Source organism: Chaetodon auriga, chromosome 2 (assembly GCF_051107435.1).
Source record: "Chaetodon auriga isolate fChaAug3 chromosome 2, fChaAug3.hap1, whole genome shotgun sequence".
NCBI lineage: Eukaryota > Metazoa > Chordata > Actinopteri > Chaetodontiformes > Chaetodontidae > Chaetodon > Chaetodon auriga.
In genome coordinates this window covers 23258978-23277348 of record NC_135075.1, presented here as the reverse complement: position 1 = coordinate 23277348, position 18371 = coordinate 23258978, and the positions used below count along the sequence as shown (strand labels likewise).

The following is an 18371-nucleotide window of genomic DNA, read 5'->3' as shown; positions in this document are numbered from 1 at the left end:
ACGGAGAGAAATCTCACAAAACCAACGTTTAATGGGATTACCATATTCAAAAAAGACTGACTCATTTCCACCCAGCTGTAAACCTGCTGAGCTGACAATCAGGCCGAGCGAAACCCAAGAGATAAGCCCACATCTGAGAGACTGAAGCAGGAGTTTAGTTTCAGGGGAAATTCCTCTTATTCAGTCTGTGCGTTATTCTCATTTTTTTTGTCCATTACGAATATTGGTCAAGATGACATTTCACTCTCCTAAATTGTAGAACAGGGGTGAGGAACCTCCAACCGTTTGATCCAACCCTCAATTCATAAATACAAAAAAGCAATTACTTTTTTCTTTTTTCAGAGATACAGAAAATAATATAAAATGACAGATCGACACGTTCTTCCTGAACGCAGTGGCTGATATCCCTTCAAGGCAAACCAGTGTGTCTACATTAGTTTGTGGGGACACAGTGATGGAAAAGGCTCATCTCTAGAGGCATTACAGCTACAAACATGCTGAACTGGATTAGCCGTGAGGACGAATGTGGTTGGATAAAGTTCACGTTCTTCAGAGGAATCTGGGGGCCCAACAAGCAGCTTTCAGGAGACCACGTTCTGAGTCTTGTTGCTGCTGTGGAGCTGCAAGCAACGGGCAAAGCATGACTGTTCAAACGTTTTAGTTTGCCTGGAGTAGTTCCTAGAGATGAAGGAAAACCTGACATGGAAAGTACAAAACTCCTTCAGGCATGTGGAGAGAGGCTCAAGGACATGAAAAGTAAACAAAAGCATAATCATCATCTGACATCGGCGGCCTCACCAAAGAAAAGCAACCACACCAGGTTAGTGTGACGTGGTCAATAATTTAATATGGCTAGGGGTGCAGCCAAAGGGGGTCAGGGGAGCCAAGGCCAAGGCCACCCTGACACAATTGCCATCTAGGTAAGCCCAACAAAGTGTAGTAATCAGCTGCAGGCATTTCCCCGGGACTACATCCTGTTTTTACTTTTGTTGAATTCAACAGCAATTATTTGAGATGATGTGACGCTAACGTCACCTGAGAAAAGGCATCATTGGTTATTTATTCCAACACTTGAAACTGTCGCAAACAACAAGGAAGCAAGGGGTTGGACCCAAATGCAGGCTACAGTGTCAGAGCGGGTGCAGTTTAAATAATTTATTTACAAAAAAGGCAACAAACAAAAGTGTTACGGGACGGTGAGGCAGGCAAAGGTCAGATCCAGAGAAATCAGTCAAAACAGGCACACAAATCCAAAAAGGGAGCAGAAACCAAAAATCCAAAAATAAGCAAGTGCCAATGGATAACAAAACATTTGTCCTAAAACACTGAGAAACACTGGAAAAGACCATGGAGGGAAGGGAAAATAATGAGGGACAGGCAAAACAAATCAACAAGTACAAAGGTGGGAATGCACAGGAAGTAAAGCAAAAGAAGGAAAACTTTCAACATAAAACAGGAAATAACTAAACCAACGCCCAAAACCACAACAGAAACTGCCTGTTTTTACGTTTACCTGACTCTTGTGGCTGAGTAAATGATTGATTGGTTGATTGGGTTGTCTGACTGTGCTGCTGGAAATCCCATTTGCTAACATTGGTTTAACCACATCAATTTTTCCCTAACCTGAACCATGTAGTTCTAGCTGTGCAATCCAAACCAAACCTTAACTGTAGAGGTGGCAGATGAAAAAATGATCAAGTGAAAAATTTTTGTAATGAAGATTTGTAACAGCATTTGAACACGCTTTTGTCCAATCACATCAGAAAACCCTTATACAGGTCATTTTGTCAGGCAATGCTGAACGATCGTCCTTTTCTTTGGAGGACTTGTTGGATGATTGGTTTGAAGTAGCTGGAAAGGAGTAAGAGAGGGTGTATATTATATTCAGTGGTTTATTATTCTTGTGAGACCAAGAAAAGAAAACCAAGAATCAAAACCCAAGCGCAACATGAAGCATTTGAGCTCAAACCTCTTTCAGATCCTACATAAAATAAAGTATTGCTTACTCATCGGTCTTTACTCTCATTGGTCAGTTTCCTGGGAGCCGGACTTCTGTTATTTTTTAATCTTTCTCTCACCGAGGATGATCTTTAGAGAGACAGAATATAGAAACAGATGAGTTGGCTCTCACATTCCCCGAGTGCATGCTTTAGTGGTTTAGATGAAGTCCATGTCAGTACCATTCATCTAGCTGCCAAGATGTTAGAGCCCACCACTGACTGATCAACTGGAGTCCCTCAAGGAATCCAACAGCCTTATAAGTGAAAGGCTACTGAAGTTATTAAATGCAGGGACAGCGGCGGCAGCAGCAGCAGAGAGGCAGAAAAAGAAAAAGATACACAAACTCAAAGCCTTCTGCTAAGAAAGCTTTGTCTTGACACGGTTACTCATTCTCTAGACAGCCACTGAAAATGTAATATGGGATGTTCAGACACACCATTGGAGAACCATTACAGTCTTTTTCTCATTTCATCACGTGATTTTCTGGCACTTTCAGCGTACTCTGTGACTGTGTATGTGCCTTTTTCATCATCTCATCTTAACATCGTATGAAGACGGTACAATATGGGGTATTTTTCTACAGTTTTCTCCTGATCTGCTGCAAGCACCTGAATGAAAAGATTGTGGCACATGTGTCTCATGATTGTGTATCTCTACATGTGCTTTGATGTACCCTCACATCTGGAAACATTCTCCGTTAGAGGAAGGCGAAGAGCAAGGCTGTGACTTAAGATCTAGCTTCACCACCTCGACTGTGGATGCCTGGCCATCTTCAATGAAACCCTCCAATCAGAGGTCTCCCTCTCATGAAGCCGTTCCAGCCTCCAGTTTCCTTCACACTGGAAGCACGTAATGCATAGGATCACTTCCCATGGTGATCTACTTCCTGCTCGGGTCTGCTCGATTTCTTCCGTTCATAAGACATTTAATCTTCAAAGTTTCTCATTCCCCTTTGTTCTCTCCTGATTGAATAACATTTAATTTTATGGGTTACTCCCATATGAAGTGTCTAACTCTGGTTTATATGTTCTTGTGGTAATTTAACTACAGAAAATGTTAACTATTGGTCAAAAGTTTGATTTTGGACAGTGGTAGAATGTAGCAAGTATATTTACTCAAGCACTGTACTTGGTAAATACTGTAGGTACTTGTACTTTGCTTGGGTATTTCTAGTTTTTGCTAATTTGTACTTCATTTCAGAGGGAAATACTGTACTTTCTTGACAGCTTCAGTTACTTTACAGACTAATTTTACATACGAAACACGTGATGAAGGTATAAAATCTGATAACAGTGCATCATGCTTTAGAAGTTCATCACGTTTTCTATTTAAAATATATTAGACTTCCCAACAGTATATAACATAGTTCAAATCAGCATCATCTCGACCATCTACAACAGGAAAATTACACATGAATGCATCAGTAATAATAATAGAAGATATAATAGAAAAACACTCACAGGAGGTTTTGCTAACAGAAACTGCAAAAAGTCTCCATCCTGTCTTATCTCGACTCTTTGAACTGTTTTCTTTTCTTTGTGCAATAATATGAAAAGGAAAAAAATAAATTCTTTCAAAATAGTCTGATATTGTCATTCTGTAACAACCTAGCAAAGAGGAGCTTTTTGTTGATGTTTTCTGTGTGAGTTTAAATGAAGCCAACAGGTCTAAAGATGCAGCAAAATGGATTTAAAATTCTGACAAATTACTGCGTGAATGCAAAAACATAAAATTTCCTCAGTGTTTTGGTTTCCAGTCCCAGGGCATTTCTTTTCTTCCCCCATCACGGACAAATGAGACCAACTGCATTTAGACTCTTTCCTTTTGCAATATCATTTAATGGCTGAATACTAATCTTACATGGCCACAACCTGAAATACATGTCATGCAGACAACTATTTTTCCAAACTGTCCCTCTCTTTTCACAACAAACACATGGCTGAAGGTCATGGATGACTGAGGGGAAATCTTTGTGACACAAACCAGTGGTGCTCATGGTCAAACTTTTCATCTACAATTTTTATTCATATTAAAATTTTCTAAATATGTTTTTGGTGGAAGTTTTTTTTTTTTTTTTTTTTCAATCCAGGAAGTGAGACAGGCTAAATGGGAGGAGTGTCTCTCTGGAGTACTGGGCACATAAAGCAAAGGACCACGACCCAGGAGACTGGTTTGAGTCTTGCATCCCTTTGCAGCTAAAACACCATATAATTTAATGTTGAATAAGTTCTTTGAGTTACCAAAATATAACCGTAGAAATGCTTTGGTGGACATGAACAGGTATCATAAGGAACAGTGTGGACAGATATGCCAGATATACGCTCTCAACTCCACTGTTATCCCATCCGAGGCAATATTATACACCGAGAGAAACTGCTCCAGCATCCATCATGTTCTCGAAACCTTCCAGTCAGATCGCCTTTCTAACATGAGGTTAATGCTCTGAAATGATCGTGGTTTGGTTAGGTCTGTTTACCAAAACTACTTTCACCCTCTACTCTCGTGGATGATAGTCCTCCATTAGTAGACTGTCTTGCTCTTTACACTACATCACCTTGCTCTGAGCATCTGATATGGCCACAGATGGATTCCTCATACAGGCACTGAAGGGTACCTTGTTCGTCTGTATGAGACACAGAGGGGTGGAACAATGCTGCGGTATCTGACGGTCTGGAAATGAGACCAGGCTCTAATAACCTATACAAAATAATATTATAGCATGCCTGAGAGTGAATTTTCCGTAAGCCTAATCACCAGCGCTCCACGCCCAGCGTCATCATAGATGTCTGGTCTCCACAGAGGCAGACAAAAGAGAAGCCAGAGATCCTCTACTCCTGTCTCTGGTCTCTCATCTGACATGCACACATGCTGGTTATCTGTCAAGCAGATGTCATGTCTGCTCTAAACGGCTGTCATCTCTGCTCTCCTACTGGATTCCCATGTTTTTCATCTTGAACAGATTCCACTGATGCCTTTCAGAGCTGAGTGGCAGGCACAGTGTCACGAAACATGGAGGATTGTTCAACTAAAAGGGAATGAGGGTCCCCGGTTAAACTGTACATTTCTGTAACGATGACAGAGCCGCAGCGATCTGAACCTCAGACGGATCCGTCTTCATTAGGCGGAGGAGACGGCAGCCTGCGTTAAAAGTAGAGCAACAAGCAGTCTGAAAAGAAGAGGAACGGGTGGCTTCAAATTACTCATAGCTGAGCATCGGAAAGGTTTCTCCTCTACATCAGACTGTCCTGTAATTACATTAACAATGCTACTAACTGAGAGGTATATTTAACCAGTTGCTCTAAATCAAACCTCGCCCTGGAAAACAATGTTATCTCGTTAGTGGTGAGGCAGCCACCGGCACTGATCCCTTGTTGAATTGCAGGCCGCCTGAGGACACTATTAAAGGAGCATCTGACCTGTCCACCCCCTGACAGCTCAATATAAATGTTCCTCTTTTTAATAGACCATCTTGCTGAAAAATATGTCGACAAACCTTTTAAAAAAGCCATTTCAGGAGAACTCCAATGGTTCCACCCATTACATTTTATGCTCCTGTCCATTCACATAAACTTGATGCTCAGCCTCGGTTGCTGTTTTTATGGTCCGATGTGGACACTCGGCGGTGCACTTCATTCCTGGGGAGATGTGAGCCAGAAGGCGAAAAGTCATGGAGCGAAGCCGGGAGATGGAGGAAAGCAATTGATAGACTGCATTTTAGAAGCTTATATTTCACTTTATTCAGTCAGTATCCAGCCTTTAGTGAATAACTACCAGGCCATAGCGTAGCATTACTTTAAAATAAAAAAGGAAACTACCCAAGGCTGAACGGCTGACGAGTTTCTCTTCGACTTCTTTCTCAGCATCGCCTGACTACAGATGAGCACTCATAAATGTCTGTTAGGATTTATATCCCCAAACTGCATGGAAAAGAGGTTTCAGGGGACAGTTGTTAAGGCAAATGTGTTATATTTACGATTGGGGGCTGCAAATCAGTAATAGTAAGTACAGAGAATTAGCGTTTAGAGGGGACATTAAACTTTCCCGACATGTCCTCAGACATCTTGAAATAATACTACTTGCCAATTTGGAGACAGATGTCGAGCTGTTGGAAAGCCTTCACCGGTCTTAATGACGGCGGAGCTGCAACAGCCAGCCGTCAGAGGGAAAAAGAAAAGCCGTAAGATGATTTTCAATTGATCATGACGAACATGTTACATGTCTCAAAGCAAGCTGTTAGAATTTATTTACCTAAACCTTTTCTAGCCTGCATTTACTTACATTTCAGCATGCTGGCATAATTAAAACTATGCCGAATTAGCTATTGCCAGCTCCTGTTTGCAACGAACCCCCGGAAGTACAGGCAATTATCACTGGATCACTTTGATACTGAATAAAACTGAAAAATGTGCTGATTCTCAGGCAAGTTCTGGAGTTGGAGGAGATTTCTTTTTTCTCTCTATGAAAGTCGACTTGCAATCGCGATGGACCTCAGAGATAACAAGGGTGAAAGTCACACGATGGACCTCAGAGATAACAAGGGTGAAAGTCACACCGAATATCTATTTGTGTTCAGATTTGACGGAGTTATCAAAGTTATGAAAAAGAAATTGCAGCAATCAGGCGCTGATAGTTTTTAAGCGTGTGTGTAACAGCCACTACAGCAACTGTTGACCGTGTTGGTAAGTGGGACACACTGTAAAATCTAACTTCCTGTCATTTTCAAAACAAAGGCACACACCTGTCCCTTTCACCTCACACCACATCTTACCTTTAACTTCTCCACAAAGCATTTGTTAACATTTTTTGGTTTTTTAAATGCGCCCTGTAAATTAATTGACACAACTACCAATCAGGCACTTTGAATTTTTCACACTTAGGGCCTTTCATGCTGCTAGGATTGATTCATAATCAATCAACCACCAGTTCACCTTTTGTAACTTGGAACTCGAAGCATTTCAAAAAGACATTTCTGGCGTCTTTCTGCCTTATATTTATGATTCTTTGGCCTGGTCTCACTATAAGCTCAGCAGGTGGTCGTTGCTCTTTGAAGTCTGTAATCCCCATGCACCACATGAACCGACCAAACATCAGGTTGTAAATATCAAATATGTATGATAAGATATGGCCAGCTCAGATCTGTCTGTGAGTCAATCACTGTGGGTAAGACTGAGTTTGTAAAGCCCTCGAACTTCCAGATAATCTGCTCAGACCATCAGCGCAGATCCATTTCCTCTGTGTCACCTGCTTTACATGAAAGTGCTGTACCTTGAACTTTGATGCACCAGTTTAAGCTGCCCTATTGTAGTGAACCTGACGGAGTCGATGAAAATAGGTGCAGGTTGCACTGCTGCATGTATTTGTGGCCCTTTCTTGATCCTTGCCTACCTTTATGTCTTTATTTATTTATTTCTGCCCTCCATCTGACTGATTCTGCACTAACACGTCTCAGGCTTCTCTAAGTATGGCTGCACCTGTCTGCTTCTGTTACCATCATGACTCAGACATCCCTGCTGCTTCTCTGAAGCTATTACAGCTGCTATGATACGCTTTATAGACATAAACCGTGTGCACGCCACTCCAGAACCCACTGTTTGTGGAGTCATTTAGCGCAACACAACTCAACTTAAGCATTAACATGTATGAATCTGACAGCCTAAGGCGGCTCGTTCAGCATGTGAAGCAAACGTGTAATGTGCGAGTCATGTGCTCGTAAGACATGCTGCTAGCACTTCACTGGCCAAAACTGGGAGGGTGAAGAGAATTTTTTAGGCTTCACTTGGTGGTTTGGTGCTGGGAAAAGTCCAAACCACCAATCAACCACCCAAGTCATCACCTTCGTCTGTCAATATATGAGCTGTTTCCCGTACACGTTACTTTTGTTATTTGTCTTTTGGCAAATGTAACGTTTGAATCACCTGTTTTGTTTTGTCTTATCACATCACACATTATGCTGTAGGCCTTTGAGGATCATATAACTACCATATGGAACCACTGAAAGCGCAAACATATCTTTTCTTTCGAAGTACAAACAACAAGTAAAGTAAAATGCCCAGAAGAAGACATTGCTGCCCTTGCTGGTTCTTCCCCCTTGCATTACTTCTTTGCTGTCTTTTAATGTGGCCCATATCGCTCAAACCATCGGATTATGACGCAGGTGTCGGCTGCTTTCACTAAACTTGGAAAATCCAGCTTTTCTCATTGTGCACCTGCAACCTGGAATAACATGAAGAACAATCTGAAGCTCAGCTCATTTCTATCCTGAGGACAATTTGAATTTTTAATCTCATCTAATTTCACTTCCAGCTGTTCTTGTTTTAGTTGATTCATCTGCTTTAAATTGTAATTTTATTATCTGCTCTGAAGCTTTTAATATTTAACTGGTTTGGCTTTTTATTATTTTTGGTTTTTAATCACCATTTTTAACTGCTTCTTGGTGTCCAGGATCTGCTGCTATGTTTTTTACTTGTTTATACTGTAAATAAGGTTTTTAATTCTATGTATCATGTTTTTTTTTATCAAAGCCAAATGTATCTGAGTGGCAGATACACTTATGGTCAAGTAAAGAAAGTGCAAAGACTATGAACATATTTGTGTGCATAAACTGAAAAAATGGTAAAGAATGACCTTTCTCTGGACTCTATTGATTTCTATATTCATGTCGATTTGACTGTCTGTCTGTGCAGGATGTCAAACGATTTGAGCTCTCTCTCCTACAGAAGGCGACATGTGCTGATTATTCATAGTATTAAAAATAGAAAGTCATATTAGCAACCCCACCAGAGCATAGAAACAATATGTTTGAAAGCAGAACAACGGCATTATTCTTCTTTATGACACATCAACTGTAATAAGTCACTAATTCCAAAGTTAATGTTACGTAGCAACGTGCATCAAACAGCCTCTCATATAACACAGTCTGCAGGGCAGTGAACCACCATCGCCAACAAATTAATCACCTCAAAAAATTCTTCAACACATTAAAATTTCAGCAGAGCACAGAAACACTGTGACAAGGAGCCGTGGCCAATTTGAAAGGGGACTGTACCTCCTCGTGCTAAGCTTCAACCAAGCGTAGACCATTAACAGCAGTACAATTGACTAACTTTAAAGGAGGTTGCTCTAATTGCTGGGTAAGGGCAGGCTTTTAGTTTGTAAGACCCAATTACCTCCATGCTGTTAGCACTTCTCCGCTAATTGCGTTCATCAGCTTAAATCGTTATCACCAGGCTTCCCTTCGATTTCTATCGAAATCCAAAAATCCTCATTTCTTTGAGTTTCAGAATAGCTAGAGGTAACTCATAATGTGGCGAGGGATAATGGGTTTACATTTGAGCTGTAATTAGAGCGGGAATGGAGATAGAAGACTGTTGGCGTCTCTGACTCTGACACAGCGGGTCCTATCTGCAACGATGAGACACAGAGACAGACTTTGCTTTGAGCTATTGTCCTGGTCAGTGTTTGCTTGAAAGCACAGATCAGTCGTGGTCTGACCTTAATGTAGGCAGAGCACAGACACCGAGGTTAAGTCAGATTTTGGTTCATTAAAAGTTGCATCCTGGCCATCACATGATGTAACACTGAGGTCAATCAGACAGGTTATAAGCAGTTTATCCACCGATTCTCAGCGTGGTTTATATTTACAGGTCTATTTCTGTTCAGGAGGAAAATAAACAGACTATTACCCTCCAGCTACGAGACCGAACGCTGTCACTCAGACAGTCAGCACTTTAACATGAAGCCTTGCGACTGAGAGTTCAGGAAAACTAGTTAACAGACAGGCAGAGAAGTCAAAATACGTCACTAAAAATAATGGATAATTTTTAATCTGGCTTTTCAGTTCAGTTTTCCTCTTTAATTTATTCATTTGTTTTAGCCTGTTTGACTTGGTCTATCTTCTTCATAAACTCTTTTTTTTAATGTCTGGTCTAATTCATCACATCTCCTCTTAGTTGTTTTATCTTCTCATTATTTTTAGCTTTGTTTTCCTTTTGGTACCCCACCTTAAATTGCAGCTTTTACTCACATAATTTTAGCAACTTTATTTTATTATTCATTGATTATATTATATGAATCTTTTAATATCCTTTAGTGTATTTTATTTGGTTATTACAAATTTTGACATTTTTTTTGTATATGGATCTGGGTGGTGTGCAGGGAACTGATGTGTTTGGAGGGAATGTTTTTTGATTTTTTTGATTTTTCTTTTTTTGCATGTGTTTTCATCATGTAAAGCACTTTTTGTCACACTCCTCGGAGTAGATTGATTGATTGATTGATTGATTGATTGATTGATGTTATTATTAGTGATAATAATGACAATCAAAACTAAAAGCAGGACTCAGGGTGTGTGAATGTCCCTTTAAATTCGCTGTAGCAGGTATAAAATACATAGATATATGGACATAAAAACACTTTTATGATTTTTATGACCATAGCATTACACAGATGATAAGAAGAACAAGCTTAGGAGTGAACTCTGATTTCCTCTAAGCACTCGAATAAAACTACTGACATTCAGCGAATACACCATCACCCTGCTCCCCTCCACTGGCTGCACAACCACACACACACAGAGGATACGACCAAGGCCACACGCAGCCACTCATGGCTCATCTATACAGCTGCCATTCAGAAGCGTATAGCAGACGACGTTTGATGGTTTTCTAATCTCGGAAGCTGCCACCGGGAGATGGGGCAAGCTGACCCCTGTCATCCCCGCAGTGCATCTCAAACAGCCCCACATCTCCATCTCAATCTCCCTCTATCTCCGTCCACCATTGTGTCGTCCACCTGCTCTCCAAATGTCAGGACGAATGCTCTGCAGCTGCATCCCCGCACATCCCCAGGGTGGGGGTGACCTGCTCTGCCGCCGCTTGGTATAATGTCATGCTACCCCTGGGCAAGGGTTCCACGCTGACCTGCTGAGTGGAGCGTGCAGCCGGCTGATGTAAGGCCACACAGCAACAGAAATTGAGATACAGTATATATATATATACTGCATTACAGGGCTCCTTACAGGCCAGTACACAGGAAGAACCCACTTAAGAAGCAATGAGGTAGGAAAAGCAATGAATGTGGGCCCAATTGGCTGAGATCAAAACCGTCTCCCAAACTGTTTCCTCATTTGAATTCTTTGTCTTCATTTCTGTCACTGAACTGACAAATGAGGCAATAACTGACCTGTGGGACAGACGCCCAAACCAGCAATCAGGCGCAATTTACCCAGTGCTTCCTCTGTTGCTCACTTTGGGTCCGTTTAGCAGTGACTGTGTTGAACTTGTATGTCCATGTCGGCATATACAGTAATATATCAGTGAATAGTATGGTTAGTTAGGTTGGGGTAAGGATTTGGGTTAGGCAAGTAATGGTTATGGTTATGGTCTCCAGGAAATGAATGTAAGTCTTTGTAATGTTCATTATTTTCCTTGTTGGTCTGGAATCTGACACAGGCCTTTCAGCTGGGAGCCTGGGGGTCCTATCCTGAGTTCAACTTATTGTTATATTGTTGACTTATTAGTTTTAGACTGAGTTCACTTCTTATTTTCTTTTTTTTGATTTACATTTTTTTCCCCTGAAGCCTGATCTTTTACTAACCCTAATCAAGTAGTTTTGTTGCCTTTATATAAATAGCAGCATTCAGTGTGGACAGATAGATGCAGTCAGTTATATTTCTGTCTGGTAAACTTTTATAACATTTTGTCAGTTTTGAGCCTCCACAGACAAATGGGAATAAAGAGAAACACAATTGGTTAAATACAAAATGAAATGACTACAATGCAGTATAAAAACAAACTTCCCTTTTTCAATCATCCAGCAATTTCCTTATTAATATTTCTTTACTGGTGAATAAAAAAAAATGATTTTCATTGCTCCAAACACAATGACTATCTACCCCAGAGCTATTTGAAGTTGGACTGTCACAAATTACATTATTGTGAACTTCTAAAATAATCTAAGCCTTTAAACACTAAAAAAGTACTCGGCTGCTGCCCGGTTCTCATCAAAACCCATCAAGCATGAAAAGCTCTATTCACAGCCTTTTCCCCTCCAGGCTGGCACAGGCAAACAATTCAAATTTATCTAGTAAGCATAATTTAATTTACAAATTTTCTTATTTGTGACAAATCCTAATATATCTTTACTATAAAATAATCTGGCTGGGACGATGGGGAGAGGAAAAAAAAAGTGAACATCAGACAAGAACTTAAAAAAGTACATGTTGGATTGTGCCATTGATTCGGGCTCCAGAGACTCAGTTTGTTCCTCGTGTGAAACAATGAAAATGAAGAGGGGGCAAAAAAAAAAAAAAGTTAAAGCCAATTTGCATAGAATACAAAAAAATCCCCTGAAGCATGAAAATCAGCTCGAGAATGAGCCATTAGAGTGCGTCACACAGTTTTTAGAAAGTCTCTACCATAAGCAAATATGGAAATATTCCTCTGAATTCAAATGAGTGCCAGTGCACAGTTTCATCTTATTAATAAGGCAGTTTGGCCCCTCGTGTGAATATAGAACGGGACCTTGATTTAAACCCGGCGTAAAGCTGAGCTCCGAAGCCATTCTGATTCCAATTTGTGTGGCCGTCCATGAGCCATGTGGCTTAATGCCTTATATTTAAAAATGTAACAGAGTTTACGACCTGTAAACGGCGCTGCTTAGAGCGCTTTCTATCTGAAGGAGAGGGAGCTGCTGCCACGTTGCATCACACAGCCTCAGTGGGAAATGTGTTTTTCACGCCTGTTTTCCTCTCTACCACATTTCAGCGTTTGCCCTGGCAGACACTGACCGACAAACCACAGAGAGCTTGATTACTGTTTTTTTCATGAGACAGAGTGAGTTACTGCTAAAAAAAAAAAAAAAAAGGGGGGTATCCAAGTACCTAAACAGCTGAGTAATGAGGCCGCCATTTGACCCGGTCGCATCATCAGTCTAAATCCTATCGACAGCACCAAAACAAATTGTACAGCTGCAAGGTACTTGTTATCACGCTCGCTCTCTCTCTCCAGGACGCTCTCCTCTTGCACCCTCTCTCTCGCTCTTCCTCTTCCTCTCCACTCTTTCATGGCTGGCTAATGAATGCAGATGGTGCTCTGGGGGATGCAGTGGTCTTATTACAGGGGTTATGTGTGCGTGCTGTGGGTTCAGCTCGCTCTAGTCAGGCTGTGGTGAAAGGTTCAATTGCTTTGGCGAAGCCCCCACCTCAATAAACAGAGGGGCTAAAGAGGTTTGTTTACTGGGCCTACCTTGACTTGACCTCCGTAGCTCAGGGACAGGCTGCGTGATTACCTAAGTGTCAGAGCAGCCCGGGGAGAACGGAGCCAGGCTACTTTGGCCCCCTCTGTCTCTCTCCTAATAAATCACAGGAATAAGTGCACAAACCACAAGAGCGGGACAAATGCAAAACCAGAGAGACGGCGATGTAAGCCCGAAGATTAAATGGTTTATCCAACATGTTTGCAGTCAAACAAGAGGGATTTACGACTCCACTGTCAGTCTGCAACCATCAAATATATACAGAAAATATTGGCTGTATTGATTAGATTATCACACGGGAAGGTGAAGAGCAAACATGTGATCCTGCATCAATGATGTGCAGCTGCCAAAAGAAAGAAGTATAAAACATGGCCAAAAGTATGTGGACGCCTAATCACCACACCTGTGGTTTGATTGTTGAACACCTGAAACCGAAACCATTCACGCTTTACCTCCTCTAAGAAGGGTTTCCACAAGATGTTGGAGCCTGGCTGCAGGGATTTTCTTGCCTTCAGCCACAGCAGCATCAGTGTGGCCAGGCCGCTGATGCTGAGCGATAAGGCCTCGCAGTCAGCGGTCCAGTTCATCTCAAAGGTGTCGGATGGGGTTGAGGCCAGAGCTCTTTTCAGGGCAGTCAAGTTCCTCCACACTAACCTCAGAAAACCACTTCTTTTTTCCTTCACAGATATTTTTTGGCCTTTGTCTTTATCGACAGAGCAGATAGAGAGGGAACGACCTGTAGCAAAGGGCCACAGGTCGGAATCGAATCTGGGCCGCTGGGACAAGGACACAGCTTCAGCACATGGGACGCACACACTGTCACGCTGAAACACGCTACGCTTACAGCTCATGCCACATGGCTGCATGGTCCACTGACACTGTATAAAGATGGACAACATGACAACTCCTCAGAGCGAAGCCAAAACATCTCCATCGCCCCCCAGTTTCATTCTCTACAGTGGGAGGAACCAGAGACGCATCTTTATATACAGTCTATGGTTGCAACCGTTAGCGGTTTGATTCCATCCGGCGACCTTTGTTGCATGTCCTACTCCACCCCCTCGTTTCCTGTCTACCTCTGAATCTGCCACCAGTAAATTAAGGCAAAAGTGATACTTACTTTATATTACATTTTACCTCATGATTCTTGGTTGTATTCATGAGGAAAAGGGTAACAGAAGGTCTTTTTCACTGCTTTCACATTAAATATGCTGAGCATATTAAACAGGCTGCATCCCACATCTTTACTGAACACTCATCAGGCTTCTGACTGTTGTGTGTTCACACTGGACAGACGACAAAATCATTATTTAAAGTACACTCAGAGATGTCCGTATGCACACTAATTTCACTGTGTTTTTGAGCTGCTGTTGATGAACGTTCACAGTTCTTGACTCTATACAAATCATATTTAGTATGTAATGTATACAATTTGACTCTTAGTGGCTTTACAGTTGGAAAATTAATCTAACTTTACTATTTTGTACAAACCAAGATATAATGTAGAATGTGTGCCAGGGAGAACCAGTCATGCCACTGCAAATTAAACTTCACAAAGAAATGATCAAAGCTTTAATATTCATATTCTTGTTTACTGAGATCTTCCTAAAGATGTTTCATGCGTATTTGTTTAAAATGTTCTGTAGCTGTCTTGCATTCATTTCCTTTGTGCATTGCATTGTGCAACAATGGTCACAACAGTACACTGAAAACAGTGGTAGCATGCGCGCTGACCTTTTTTTCTTTAAGCACACTTGCCACTTTTCTTCCCTTGTGGGAATCGGCCGTGTCTCAGGCTGGAGCGGTCGCAGACACCCGCTGTCTTCGCCCCTCTGAGTGCAGAGCAAACATTTGCTTTTCCTGCCATGACATGCCACAATGTCTGCCATGAAATTGTTCTTTTTGTCTCACAATGAGAAATGGAAATGATGCATACAGACGTTGGCAGTGGTGAAACAAAAAACATTAAGTGGTAAATCTTCGGACAAACATTTAACTTATCAGCGGCTGCTTTCCAAAGTCGCTGTTTAATTGGTGTCTCTAAGCAGTCCTGTCATATTTCTTGTTAGTACACACCAGTAAAGTGTCTGAGCATGAGCGTACAGTGCACACTTTACAGTAGTTGTGTATTGTGTGGTTTTGGGACACAGTCAGAGAAAATGAAACGTGGTGCTGCCCTCCTCAGGCCAATCAATTTCAAAAAACAAAAAGACTCTTAAACAGTTGTCTTCTATGTCCCATAGTCTCTCCCCAGCTGAATCTGGTGAATCTGAAGCTATTAAATAGTGAAATTATTCAGCAGCTGGTGAAGTTTAAAATTGGGCTGACAGAGAGGTAATTCTGCTGTCACAGCTTTTTCCTCTCCCGCCTTCAACTTGGTCTTAAACACACCTCGACAAAGGCACACGCTCTGATGCACTTTGTTTCATTTAATGTGCATCCTCTCCCCGCGCAGTCCGTCCCGTCGTGGCCCTGGATTTTCGATGCCCTATCAAAGTATTTTGCTGGTCGTGCTTTTGTTTTCAGCGAACGTTGCGCCGTTTCCCTCCAGCCATTGTGTGCTGTTTGTCCTCCAGTGGAATAAGGCTCATTATATCAATGTGTAGTCACAGTTTCTACCGATACGCCCAGGGATCAGGCCATCTCTCCATTAAGGGAAATCTCTTTGAAAGGTCTTGTCCCCTGCCGCACACACACACACACACACACACACACACACACACACACACACACACACACACACACACACACACACACACACACACACACAGAGTTGTGTTGCCCTCCCTTTTGGGGACATTAAATACACTTATTTCATTTCCTGGAGCATTACCCTGACCATAACCCCCCTTACCTTAACCCATGTCTTTACTCTCAATGTAATGATTTATGATATGGGGAAGACAGGAAGACGAGTCTCGACAATGTGACACACACACACACACACACACACACACACACACACACACACACACACACACACACACACACACACGCACGCACACACACGCACACACACACACGTACTTACTGTACTCATATTACTTTTTCCATCTCATGCTTCACTTGCAAGACTGCTAAACTGTTGAATTCCCATGTGCACAAAACGCATCTTTTCCTTGCCAGTGAGCAGAGAGACTGAGAGAGCTTGTCTAATTATATCAGTTTCTGTTTAAAAAGTCAGTGAGGTGAACTGTGGTCAACACATGCGACTGAAGAACTGGTTGTGACACACTGCGACTGCTGTGCTAGTTTATTCAGAGCGCAATCAGCGAGAGAACTCAACTGTAATCCACCTAAATCAACCCACACGTGATGTGTTATAACTTACTGATGCAGTAGAAATTGTATCATGACTTTTATTGTGAGGATTGTTTTGCTGAGTGTAAAAATGGCTGTAAAAACACGTATAATTCTTTTTTATGAACTTAACACGCTGTCTCTTTCTCAGTTTGTTTTAATAAAACCTCCTCTAAAAGTGGTAAACAGGAACAGAAAGCGTGTGTTTAATGACTCCAGGTGCATGGCTGGTGACTGAGAGGCTGTTGCTTTAATACCTGGGAAAATTAAGTCATATATAAATATCAGGGACAATCAATGCGTAATGCTCTATTTTTTCTCAAAAAAAGCCTCTGGAGTCTATTCAGGAGGACATTTTAAGTACCATGCCAGTGTGCTCTATTTGTAATTCTAAATACATTTCTTTTTTCTTCCAAATGTCATCATAAATACTGATTAAATATCTATATTGCTGTATAATATCAGTAATATCTATATTTTCCAGTCTGATGGCACAGCTGTCTGCTGCTGTCAAAACCTCACATTATTTTCCAAAATGCGTTAGAAACAATTTTCTCTAAAAGTCTTTTTCAGACTATTCGTGGGCAATGACTGTCAAAGGAAAATATGAATGAATAAAATTACACAAGTACTCCAATGCTTGGCTTCTCCAGTGGAGCTGCTGATTAGCCAGTAGGAGCAGACTTTGCTTGTTCTGGGCAAGACGCCCTAGAAAAACAACAATGAGGAGCACATGCTGTGTCGTACCTATGTGGCTCCTGTGTGACGACGCGCTGGTCAGTTGTCCCCAGAGAGACACCATACAGACGGTCAGCAGCAGCGCCCTTCTGCACATGCTCTGTAGGTCCCTCTCCCGCATTCTGGAAAAAAAGAAGACAAAACATTGCCAGCGGTCAGCCATATTTACATCACACGAACACTCAGATGTGCAGGCTGGCTCGCTTGGGCTCGTGCCAACAAGCTCCCAAAGCTTTGGCTTGGCAGGCAAAGGTGGTCAATTAGAGTAACTCCTGAAATCACAAAGCTGGGATCTATAGAGCTTTAACTGGACACCTCTGCTGTGGTAAGGATAAGCCTGCTGAGGGCCACACGCACAACAGGGTTCTGCAATGTGGCCACATGCTGCCAGCAAATCTGAATAAGTAACCATCGAACATCAGCGGCACGATCACGCGCACTCAGTGGATTCGCTCGCAGCTTCGGGGAAGGAAATCTGTGCTAATTGTTTTGCGTCGAGTTCAAATTTGGTACACTTTGACATGCAAATTTGTACAGTTGATGAAGAGCAGGTGCTGACCTTTGAGACCAGAGACCAGAGTCCAAATTGGAAGAAGCTAGTGTAGCTTATTAGCTGCCTTCATTGCAATAAAATGGAGGTGAAAATCCAGCACAGCTCACACCTTTTGACAGTTTTCATGGGGATTATTTCTTCAGTTGAACATATTCTCGTTCATTCTGTGGACTATCTATTCACTTCCATTTTATTGGACACTGATTCTGGAAAGATAAGATGAATTTTGAACGCTTTATTTAAATGAGAGGTCACGTCCTGTATATGGGACAGCATTCATGCACGCAATAATGCCATTACGACCGAATTTAAGTAGCAAAACCTAAAGCAAACCCTTAACAATAAACCTGGCAGGATAGACAAAATATCTGTGGCATTTCAGAGTGTATTTATAGTAAAATAAAAATGTGCCAACCGCTGTCAGATGGAGCTAAAGACTCAACATGAGGACAGCCGGTGTGCTGCGTTATAAAAGATTTGACTGCAGCCTGTAAACTGGGAACCTGTGTGTGACAGCTTGCCTGTC

At 41.8% G+C, this 18371-nt stretch overlaps 1 protein-coding gene across 1 annotated transcript in view; it reads right to left on the bottom strand.

Annotated features, from left to right (window-relative positions):
• tafa3a (TAFA chemokine like family member 3a) overlaps window positions 1–18371 on the bottom strand; it is an 88617-nt gene that overhangs the window by 19387 nt on the left and 50859 nt on the right. The window contains exon 2 of the mRNA XM_076741713.1: window positions 17302–17414. Coding sequence (XP_076597828.1) covers window positions 17302–17413 — 112 coding nt within the window. The 5' untranslated portion in view covers window position 17414. The remainder of the gene's footprint in view (window positions 1–17301; window positions 17415–18371) is intronic.